Source organism: Marmota flaviventris, chromosome X, assembly GCF_047511675.1.
Source record: "Marmota flaviventris isolate mMarFla1 chromosome X, mMarFla1.hap1, whole genome shotgun sequence".
Classification (NCBI taxonomy): domain Eukaryota; kingdom Metazoa; phylum Chordata; class Mammalia; order Rodentia; family Sciuridae; genus Marmota; species Marmota flaviventris.
This window is the reverse complement of record NC_092518.1, coordinates 48,645,602-48,657,884: the sequence shown is the minus strand read 5'-3', so window position 1 is coordinate 48,657,884 and position 12,283 is coordinate 48,645,602. Positions and strand designations below refer to the sequence as shown.

The following is a 12,283-nucleotide window of genomic DNA, read 5'->3' as shown; positions in this document are numbered from 1 at the left end:
ACCATCATGAACTTTTTATTTCATGTTTAAATTTTGAAATGTGCTTAATATGATATTAATGGTGCCCATCCCTGGTGTTTTTTTTTTCTTCTTGTATTTACCTAGTATGTATTTGACTAGCTTTCTGTTGTTTTAAAGATTTCATTGTCTCTTTGCTCCAGGTGAACCTCTTATAAATAATGTATTACTGAGCTTTTGTTTTTTAAACTAAAATTAATTATTTAATGGTTTTGCCCTCTAACGGGTAAATTCATTCATTCACACTTAGTATGATACAATTGTTTTATTCCACTTCATACTATGTTTATTATACTTTCCCTTTCCTTACTTTTTCAGTCTTAAACAAATTTATTTTCATTTACTTTGTATTGTGGGATTATACATTTCTTTGTAATTTCCTAATACATATTGCTTCATGTCTAAGAAGTATCATTAGAACCACAATTGCATATTATAATTAAATAATAAACTTATAGCACCTTCATAGAATGTGTTACTTGCCTTTTCCCTACTCATATGCCTCACCTAAAACCCTACATGCAGTGTTGCCGAATTTAGCAAATAAAAATACAATACACTCAACTAAATTTAAGATAAAAACATATTTTAGTATAATTATTCCCATGCAATAATTGAGGTTTACTTATGCTAAACATTATTTACTATTCCTCTAAACTTCAAATATAACTTAGCATTCTGTGTTTTATCTGGAAACTCTACCTTGGTATGGTATAATGTCTCTGCTCTCCAACTCATGAGTTTTGCAGAGATGTGTAGTGTTAAGTTTCAGGGCATTAGTGAACTTTCAATAAGTACTTGTTGAATGGATGAATTTTTAAATAAGCAAATGCTAGCTAACTAAATTTTTGTATTTTCAGGTGAAGTGTATAGATGTTGTTCAAGCTTATATCAACAGAATCAAGGATGTGAACCCAATGATTAATGGAATTGTAAAGTACAGGTGAGCATTTTCACTCAATAATGGAGTCATTCATGATGGTTCTTGTTCTACTTCTGTGGCCATGCTACCTTAACAAGTTTCTTGGACTTGTCTTCCTCTGTGACCTTCCTTTGATTTTTCACTAAAATCTTCTTCTGATTCAGCACTTTCAGACCTTTATTCAGCTTTTATGTTGGCGTTTGCCACTATGCCTCATTCCCTAGCATATAGACTAGATCCTTGATGGCAAGGACTAAATTTCATTAGTTTTTTTTGCATATCCATCATCCAGAACAAGATCTGAAACTAGTTAGACATGATTACATGCTTATTGAATTAATATCTGGTAGTGGTTTTAATAGAAGAAATTCACCCATCACCTCACATACAAACTTTTCAGTGTCAATTTAATATATTAGATATTATTTTCTACTGTATTGTTATACCTGTTTACTTGGCACTAAAACTGACTTTCAGGGAAGTTTAGTGACTAAAATACAGATCCAAGAAATAGTAGACAGAAATATGGACTGTAATTCTGCTAGCTTATAGCTTTCTTTTTTCTAATGGGGATTGAACTCCAAACCTCACATGCTAGACAGGTACTCTAACACTGAGCTACATGTCCAGTTCCTCTACTTTTAGTTGACTAATGAAACACTATCTATCACTGTATTACTATCTTGCTAAACCTGTTCTTCCATGAGTCACACAAACAAGACATCTGGGTGTAACCCTAGACTCCATCTCCTTCCTTCCTTCCTTCCTTCCTTCCTTCCTTCCTTCCTTCCTTCCTTCCTTCCTTCCTTCCTTCCTTTCTTACTTTCTTTCTTTCTCAAATTTATCTTCTAACTCCAATTACTCAAATTTTGCTGTATCTCATTCATTACTTCATATCATTCTATCCTTCTCTGTTCCTTCATGTCCTAATCTTCTTGCCACTCTTTCACTTCCTCTGACTCATTTTGCTCTCTCTCATCCCCATAACTTTACATATGCTGTTTCTCCTTCTTATAAAACCTTTTATCCCCCTGATGTTAAGGTTTTAGGACTCAGCTTAAGTTTCTGTTTCATTTTATCTAATAATCTCAGCTGGTACATGATGTATACCTCTGAGCTCCCAGAACCCGTTGTGCTCTTTGTGATTCTTGTATCTTTCAGAATCCAGAAATTGTCCTATGTTAACAAAGAAATTAATGAAGGGAATTGTTGAAATAGGTGGTTAAAGATTGGAAAATCCACAAATGTAACAGTGGTGTAATGCAGAGACAATAACTTCAGGAAACAGCTACGTCCCTTGGTCTGATGGAGCATAAGGAGATTGGGATAATCAGAACCTAGAAGCTCAAAGGAAGTTACTTTAGAACTGGGATATCTGTGAAAAGGGTACTGCCTGGCAGTTGCTGATGCATCAGAAACTTAGAGAAAAGTCTTTGCCCAACTGTAGTTAATATTTTCAGGAGCAATTGATATTTCTGAGGGGGTGTGTTAAGATTGGTTCTATAGTGTTGAAAGACATAGGAAGCTAGAACTAACTATTGATGCCTAGAAGAAAATACAGTGTTGTGAGGTACAGCAAGCAAGCTGGAAGGAGAAAATCCCTTCACCTCTTTCTTTCATTCACTCTGTAACACTCTGTATTTGAAGGATCTAACAGGGCACTGAAATGCAAAGGAAAATTTAACTTTCAGAGTTCCATCTTACAGTGAGATATAGAACACCTGGTTTGGAGTTGAGAGACCATTTCAACACTGTATTATCATTGGGTTCTTGTTTGTCTTACCACCAGAATGTGAGCTCCTCAATGATAAGGACCATCTCTTATTTATCTTGGTATCTTCAGTGTTTAACATATGATCTGATATGTAGTATTTATTCAATAGAAGACTAAATAATGTGTCTGTTCTCAGACTGCGTTTTCTTTTGAATCCAAAATGCAGCTTCCTCTTATGCTCTGCTAACCCATTTGCTTTCAAAGACTTCCTCAGTTATGATTTATAGTTAATTATTTCTCTTTCTTGTCTGGAAAGTTACAGATTTGCTACTAATTTTAGGCTTGCATCCTTACATCTGTGCTAATTAATTCATATATACATATATGTGTGTGTGTGTGTGTGTGTGTGTGTGTAAACTTTGAATGAAATGGGAAATAGTCAAGGCAAGCCTGCTGTTAGTCCTATAGTTCAAAGATGGCAAGACATAGAAGTACACACTTATAGAGTACTACATAGCTGGGATGGAATTCTTCCTCTGTTTAATTATCATGTGATCTTAGGCATTTTTCTGAACCTCTCTGAATTTTTGTTTCATTCTTTCTAAGTTGAAAATTAACATAGACTCTCAGGCTTATAATTTTCCAAAACAGTTTATAAAAATCCTAATACTTTTTTTTTCCTTTATCCCAAAAATATTTATTGAAACACTGTACTAGGTGTTGGAGGATGCAAAAAAAAACAAAATATAGTCCCTGAGTTCCTTTACATCTCAGTCCAGTGGTTGAAACATAAAGCACTGTGTAATTAGGCATATAATAGGAAAAGAAGAGAGCAGTGTGGAAGCACAGAGAAGGTATATCTGTCCAGTACTGTACAGCTATCAGGGAAGGGTTTCTGGAGGAAATAATGTAAAAACAGGATCCTGATGAGTGAATATGAGTAAACAAGAAGGCAGCACTACACAGGTGAGGGGACTGTATAGCTTTCACCAAAGCCTGGGTCGAGAAACCTATTTGTATTTTTATCCCTTATCTTCTGCTCTATTTAGATTACTGGTTGAAGGTAGGATTTCAGGATATATAGATTTAAGGATTCATGATTGGGATGTCTGGTTTTAGCTTGTCTAAAACTATGGGTGTGTCCTTGGTATCAGGGGTCAAGAACTACCTTTTGGAACTGTGCCCACGTATTAAGTTATCTAGTTCCATTTCTGTTTAAATCAAACTTCTCTTAGCAGTCTTTGATTTTGTTTGATTATATGTAGCTCAGGTTTGAGCAGCATTAATGAAGGTGCATTCAAGACCTTAGTAAAGTGCATATAATTAAGCTATTAGGTCTTCCTCAGCCTTGGGAAGATACAGCTGGGGAGTCTGAATGCTCTGTTCTCACTTGGTTAGAAAACTCTTGATGTTAGAGTGTTCCAAGATCCTGTATTTCTGTCAACAAGGAATCTGTCAGTAAATGGTACTGATAGCATCAATACTAACAGAACATGTTGAAAGAAGTAGCTGTTGCAGTTCCTCTCGTTGTTTTTTTTCTGATACAGGGACTTGTAGCCTACATCCTAAATTTTATGTTGCCAGTTCTATGAGCTCTGTACTTTGGGTAATTTAGCTGTGGATTTATCTGCTATAACACTAATTCTTTTATTTTCCTGACAGGGATATTTTAATTGTCAGAAAAACTTGATGATATTATAAATGATAATGGTAATAGCTACTATTTATTAAATATCTCCTATGTGTTAAATGCTATGTTTTCAGCTTTATTTCATTTTAATAACAGAGCATCTATGTTCTATTGAAACAAGAGTGTTATAGTTGGATAAACTGAACTTTAGGAAGTTGTCAGTTGCAAAGCTGTGTAACAATCCCAGATCAGTCTTTCTCCAAATCCTGGATATGACCATCTGCCTATATTGCCTTTTGAATGGCTACATTATTTGAGTGGGTAGAATATAATATTTTCATATTAATAGCTTGCTGTACTTAACTGGCAGTCTCATTTTTCTACATAAACAAGCTGCTAAAATTTTTAGTCAATATTTACTTTTTCTGAACCCTCACTTTTGTTTTATACCTACATTCACTGAAATCTAGCTTCTATCTCTACAACTAAATTTAAAAATGCCCTATTAATTTTAACACTTTGGATGATTTTCATTGTAAACAGCAACAACAACAACAACAAAAATAACAGCTCAAAATGACTGAAAACTATAAAAAAATATTATTACACAAAATAGGAAATGTTTTGATAGTTTAGCTAAAGGATTGGTTCGTGACATAAAAAATGTCATCAATAGCCTAAGTGTTTAATTTTGTCTTGTACATCCTCACTTGTCAACCTTATTCTCATGTCTCAAGAACAAAAATTGTGATCAGATGTCAATAGGTAGACAATTTCTGGAAAGATGAATAACATCACTGTGATTGTATTAAACAAATACAAAATCATACTCTTTTCAAAAAAATTTTTTTAGTTGTAGATGGATAGAATACCTTTATTTTATTTTATTTATTTTTATGTGGTGTTGAGGATTGAACCCAGTGCCTCACACATGCTAGGCCAGTGCCCTACTACTGAGCTACAACCCCAACCCCCAAAATCATACTCTTAAAGCTAGTGATTGGAGAATTTTCTCTAATGCACATGACAGTGAAAGAAAGGTAAGTGCCTGAAAAATTGAGGTTTTATTAGTACAGGAGAATAGTGGATCTTGGGGTAAGCAACCAACAATGTTTACAACACTTGACATTATGACTTTGCTTTTGCTTTGTGTTTAATTCTTTTTTTTTCATGAATTATAATCATCTATAAAGGTGGGATTCATGGTGACATATTTGTAAGTGCACATAACATTTGATCAGTTTCCTTCCCTAGTACCTCCCATTCTCTGCCCCCTGATCCCATTCCTTTACTCTAATGGTCTCTCTTCTGATTTTTAAATTTGTATATAATAATTATATATAAAATGGTATTCATTGTGATATATTAATGTGAGGACATAGCATAATATGGCCATGCCCTGCCACTATGATGTTTATACCTTGGAGCTAGCCAACCATAGACTGAACCCTTTGAAACCAAAATAAATCTTTTCTCCTAGAAGTTGTACTTATCAGGCGTTTTCATGACCTTGATGGAGCAATGACTTAACATCAGCATATACACTTTGCAGTGATAAATCCTCCATCTTAGGGAAGTTTCAAGAGCACTTTGTATAAAATGTTTTTTTCAAGAGAAATACTGTATTATTAAACAAAGGATGGGTACATTTATCCATTTTTACACATTCTTGTCTTTGCTGCCTTATTGGGAGATGTATTCCAAAAGGATTTTATTGATGGGAATTGTAAATAAAGTTGGAGATCAAACACTAATAATGTATTTAGATGGCAAGATTAAGAGATTATCATAAAAATTACCAAATTGCATGCCTAGAAGTTTCTGCCTAATTCTCATGTTGCTTCTACCTATTCCTACCACACACAAGTTCAAAACTGGCTTGAACTCTTTCAGTGATGGGGAACTCATTGACCTCTATTTCACTCTTGTAGAGTTTGAATGTAGCTGGAATCTCTTTTGCTATGGCTTTGACCCATTGGACTCAGTTACCATGTGGACTAATTCTGTTCACTTTTCTGCATGATAGTCTTTCAGGTATTGTGAAGATAAAAATTGTCAAAAACCCACCTGGGTCTTTTTTAATGTTTTTTATTAGTCCATTATAGTTATACATAATAGTTGAGTTCATTTTGACAAAATCATACATGCATGGAATTTCACTTACTCTGTTTCAGTCCCAGGTGCCCACAACTTTTTCTCTCTAAATCCCTCCTCCTGTTCTCCTTCCTCTACTCTATTGGTCCTCCTTTTACTCATTTATTTATTTATTCTTGACTGGTGCTTTATACACACACACACACACACACACACACATATATATACATGTATATATTTATACATGCACACAGTGTCATTTTGTTATTCATTACACATTTCCTCCTCTTTTCTGTCCCTCCTTCCTCCCTCTTGATTTCCTTTTTCTTCTCCACTGATCTTCCCAATATCTTTATGATATCTGATGTGCTCCCTTTTTCCTTATTTTTCTGTAGCATCCACATATGAGATAAAACATTCTACCCTTAATTTTCTGAATCTGACTTATTTCACTTAACATGATGTACTCTGGCTCTATTGATTTAACAGCAAATGCCATAATTTCATTCATTTTCATGGCTAAGTAAAACTTTATTATATATGCATATATACATATATATGTGTGTATATCACATTTTATTAATCTATTCATTTATGATGGGCATCAGGACTGATACCATAATTTGGCTATTGTGAATGGTGCTTTTATAAACATTGATGTGGCCATATTACTATTTATGTTGATTTTAGTTCTTTTGGATAAGTACTAAGGAGAGTCATACCTGGGTAATATAGTGGTTCCATTTCTAGGTTTTTGATGAATCTCCATATTACTTTCCTGAGTGGGGTTGTACTAATTTGCAGTCCCACCAAGAATGTTTGAGTGTACCTTTTTCCCCCTCATTCTTGCTGGCATTTATTATTAGTAGTAACCTTGATAATTGCCATTCTGAATGGAGTGAGATGAAATGTCAGTGTGTTTTTGATTTGCATTTCCCTGATGGTTAGAGATGTTAAACTTTTTGTATATTTGATATATTTGTTGGCCATTTGTGTTTCTTGTTTTGGGAATATCTGTTTAGTTCTTTTGCCCATTTTTGATTGAGTTATTTTTTATGTTAAGCTTTTTGAGTTCTTTATATATTCTGAATATTAATCCCATGTCACAGGAGCAGCTGGTAAATATTTTCTCCCATTCTATAGGCTCTGTCTCTTCATTCTCTTAATCATTTTCTTTGCTGTACCAAAGCTTTTTAATTTGATGTTCCAATTATTGATTCTTGGTTTTATTTTTGAGTTTTGGGAGACTTTATAAGGAAGTCAGTGCCTTTGCCAATATGATGGAGTTTTGATTCTATGTTTTATTCTAGCAGTTGCAGTGTCTGGCCTAATTCCTAGGTCTTTGATCCACTTTGATTTGACTTTTGTGCAGGGGGAATTATAGGGACCTAGTTTCATTTTTCTTCATATGGATATCTAATTTTCCTAGCACAATTGTTTAAAAGGCTGTCTTTTCTCCAACATATTTTTGACACCTTAATTTAGTATTGGATGCCTGCATCTATGTGGGTTTGTCTCTGGGTCTTTTATTGTACTCTGTTCATCTTCGTGTCTATTGTAATGACAATCCCATGCTATTTTTGTTACTATAGTTTTGTATGGTAATTTCAGATAAGGTATTGTGATGCCTCCAGCATCACTCTTATTGCTCAGGATTATTGACTATTCTGTGTATTTTATTCTTCCCAGTGAAATTTAGGACTTTTTTGTAGTTATGTGAAGAATATCTTTGGTGTTTTGATGGAGACTGCATTGAATCCGTATATTGCTTTGCATATTGTTTTAGTCAGCTATTTCGCTGCAGTGACTAAAAAATCTGACCAAAACAATTTTAGGGGAGGAAAAGTTTATTTGGAGGCTCATGGTTTCAAAGATCTCAATTCATAGATGGTAGGCTCCATTCCTTGGGGCTCAAGGAGAGGCAGAACAACATGGAAGAAGAGTGTGTCAGAATGAAGAAACTCATATGGTGGTTAGGAAGCACAGAGAGAGAGAGTCTCCACTTGTCACATACAAGTATATACCCCAAAGCCATGCCCCAGTTCTCACCTCCAACAGCTATAACCTCTCACTTCAATTCCACTCAGTTAATCCATATCAGGGGATTAATTCACTGATTGGGCTAAAACTCTCAAAACCCAATTATTTCTCCTCTGAACCTTCTTGCATTGAACTTTTGAGGGACACCTAACATCCAAACCATAATAGTCATTTAAACTATATTAATTTTGCCTATGCAAGAACATGGGGGCTCTTCTCCTAAGATCTTTGATTAATTCCTTCAGTTTTATGTAGTTTTAATTGTATAGATTTTTCATCTCCTTGGTTAGATTTATTACTAAGTATTATTTGAGGCAATTGTGAATGGAATAATTTTCCTGATTTCTTTCTCAGCATATTTGTTAGTGGAGTATAGAAAAACTGTTGATTTATGTATATTGATATTACATCCTGCTGCTTGTCTAAATTTTCTTATCAGCTGTAGAAGTCTTCTGGTAAAATCTTCTGGCATAAGCAAACAGAGAATATTTGACTTATTTTCTTATTTATATACCTTTAATTTTCTTTAAATATTTTACATTCACATGAAATGCTATTTAGACAATTTTTAAATTCCTCTTTTGAAGAGTTAGTAGTTGAAACATTGAGAAGTTCCATTGTAATTACATACTTTGTTGTTCATATTAGTACATACATTCAAATTGTGTTCTTTTGGACATATTGATTTATTATATTTCCTTCTGCTGTGAATTGTATATATTCTAGAAAATTTGTAAAATGCAAGAACTCACCCATAATCTTTGCACCAAAGGAGTTGTTATTCACTTTTAATGTTTTATTTTGCTTATATATATGTACATTTTTCATGTGTTTGAGATTTTGTTAAAAATATCACGCTGTGATCTCTTTTCATTTAAATTCAGTCATATTGCATAATGAGAATTTCCAGAGTAATGAAACTTTCAAGCAACTGTGAAGTTGTCTATAATGGATATCTATCATAATTTGTTTGATGACAGGTTTCTTAATTTTTAATAAAAATAATGTTGTACAAATCAGCTTTGCACAGTGATTCTTGAAAGTATGTTAGATCACTGTTCTTATGATGGATTCTTAAAAGGAGAATCACTGGATTAAATGCTCACTTTGTAAGTCTTTTGGCAAGTATATTAGTTATATTATGTTTATATCTGCTCTTTTAATAAAATTGGGTACTTGTTTAATTTATGTAGTTTGCATTTGTGCTGTTTAATTTCTTACTAGATTTGAGGCAGCCAAAAAGGAGGCTCATGCTGTTGATCAAAGGCTTTCAGAGAAACTGGAAGATGAATCTACCCTGGAAAAGAAATGGCCCTTCCTTGGGGTTCCTTTGACAGTAAAGGAAGCTTTCCAACTACAAGGTATTATCCTTTGTAATTTTTTTTGACTACAAGAGTTAAACTCAGAAGTGGCATACATTTTCTGAACAGATAAAATGAAAATGACAACATCAAAGTGGAGGACTAAAATTTCTCTTCAGTTTTGAAATGAGATAAAATATTCACCAAATTCCAAAGGGAACTGAAATGGGTCATCCTATAATGGTCATCCTTATACCTATATGGCATAAAAGGCCACTGTGTTCAATACTAATTAGGACTCACAGCAGAGTGATGTTCTCCAGTATTATTGTATTGATTATATTGTATTGATTAAATGTAAGACTAATTTATTCTTAAAATCTACTTAGTGTAATATAAATGTTAAAGTGAATATTATCTTTTTTTCAGAATTTTGATCATATATTCATTTATTTTTTAACATGACATTTTTATTGGTTATTTTTAGATCTATGTGACATTAAAATATACTATGACATAATTATAAAAGCATGGATCATAACTAGTACTACTTAATTTCCCAGTATTTCACCATCCTCTCCTTTCCACACCTGGTTCCCTTCCTTTTACTTCACTGTTCTTTGTGTGATTTAGTGATAGGATTTTTAAAATTAATGTCTTGTGGATGTACCATCATGCTTTTAAAAAATATATGGGCCAAAGTAATAAATTATCAGGGGAACTTTGAACTGAATGTAAACAAAATAACAATGTAAAAAAATATGGAATGAGCTAAAAGAGTATATAGAGGTAAATTTATGGCTTTGAGTATATTCGAGAAGAAAAAAATATTTCAAATAGATAAGTTTCCAACTTAGTGAACTATCAAATGAAAAACAAACTTAACCTAGAGTAAGAAGGAAAGAATGAGAAGTTTAGAGTGTAAATCAATGAGATAAAAACACTAAAACAGTAGGTAAAATCAATGAACTAAAATTTTGATTCTTTGGAATGATCAACAATTTTTTTTAAATTTATATATGACAGCGAATGCATTACAATTCTTATTAACCATATAGAGCACAATTTTTCATATTTCTGGTTGTATACACAGTTATATTCACACCAATTTCTGTTTTTATACATGCACTTTGGATAATAATGATCATCACATTCCACCATCATTACTAACCCCATGCACCCTCCCATCCCCTCCAACCCCTGTGCCCTATTTGGAGTTAGTCCATTCTTCTAATGCTCCCTCCATTATCTTCTCCAACGCTGTCCATTGACCTGCAAATGCCATCATTTTAACCTCTTTTATTGATGACTAATAATGTGTATATATGCCACATATTTTTTTTATCCATTCATCTACTGAAGGGCATCTAGGTTGGTTCAAAGGAAGGGCATCTAGGCTGGTTCCTGTCAAAGGAACCCCAAGGAAGGGCCATCTAGGTTGGTTATACAGTTTAGCTATTGTGAATTGTGCTACTATAAATATTGATGTGGATGTATCTCTGAGGTATGCTGTTTTTAAGTCCTTTGGGTATAGACCAAGGAGAGGGATAGCTGGGTCAAATGGTGGTTCCATTCCAAATTTTCCAAGAAATATCCATAGTGCTTTCCATATTGACTGCACCAATTTGCAGTCCCACCAGCAGTGTATGAGTGTACCTTTTCCCCACATCCTCGCCAACACTTGTTTGTCTTCATAATAGCTGCCATTCTGACTGCAGTGAGATGAAATCTTAGAGTGGTTTTGATTTGCATTTCTCTAATTGCTAGTGATGATGAACATTTTTTTTCATATATTTGTTGATTGACTGTATATCATCTTCTGAGAAGTGTCTGTTCAGGTCCTTGGCCCATTTATTGATTGGGTTATTTATTTTCTTGGTGCTTAGCTTTTTGAGTTCTTTATGTACCCTAGAGATTAGTTCTCTATCTGATATATGAGGGGTAAAGATTTGCTCCCAAGATGTAGACTCTCTATTCACCTCACAGATTGTTTCTTTTGCTGACAAGAAACTTTTTAGTTTGAGTCCATTCCATTTATTGATTGTTGATTTTAATTCTTGCACCAAAGGAATCTTATTAAGGAAGTTGGGGCCTAATCCCACATGATGGAGATTAGGGCCTACTTTTTTTTCCTATTAGATGCAGGGTCTCTGGTTTTATTCCTAAGTCCTTGATCCATTTTGAGTTTAGTTTTTTGCACGGAGAGAGATAGGGGTTTAATTTCATTTTGTTGCATATGGATTTCCAGTTTTCCTAGCACCATTTGTTGAAGAGTCTATCTTTTCTCCAATGTATGTTTTTGGCACCATTGTCTAATATAAGATAACTGTAATTATGTAGGGTCTCTGTGTCCTCTACTCTGTACCATTGGTCTACCAGTCTGTTTTGGTGCCAATACCATGCTGTTTTTGTTACTGTTGCTCTGTAGTATAGTTTAAGGTCTGGTATACTGATGTCACCTGCTTCACTCTTCCTGATAAGGACTGCTTTAGCTATTCTGGGTCCCTTATTTTTCCAGATGGATTTCATGACTGCTTTTTCTATTTCTATGAGGAATGGGAATG

At 33.9% G+C, this 12,283-nt stretch overlaps 1 protein-coding gene across 2 annotated transcripts in view; it reads left to right on the top strand.

Annotated features, from left to right (window-relative positions):
* Nucleotides 1-12,283, top strand: part of Faah2 (fatty acid amide hydrolase 2) — a 154,577-nt gene that overhangs the window by 6,642 nt on the left and 135,652 nt on the right. For both annotated transcript variants that reach the window (XM_071606330.1, XM_034635443.2), the window contains exons 2-3: nucleotides 879-961; nucleotides 9,643-9,779. In XM_071606330.1, coding sequence (XP_071462431.1) covers nucleotides 879-961; nucleotides 9,643-9,779 — 220 coding nt within the window. The remainder of the gene's footprint in view (nucleotides 1-878; nucleotides 962-9,642; nucleotides 9,780-12,283) is intronic.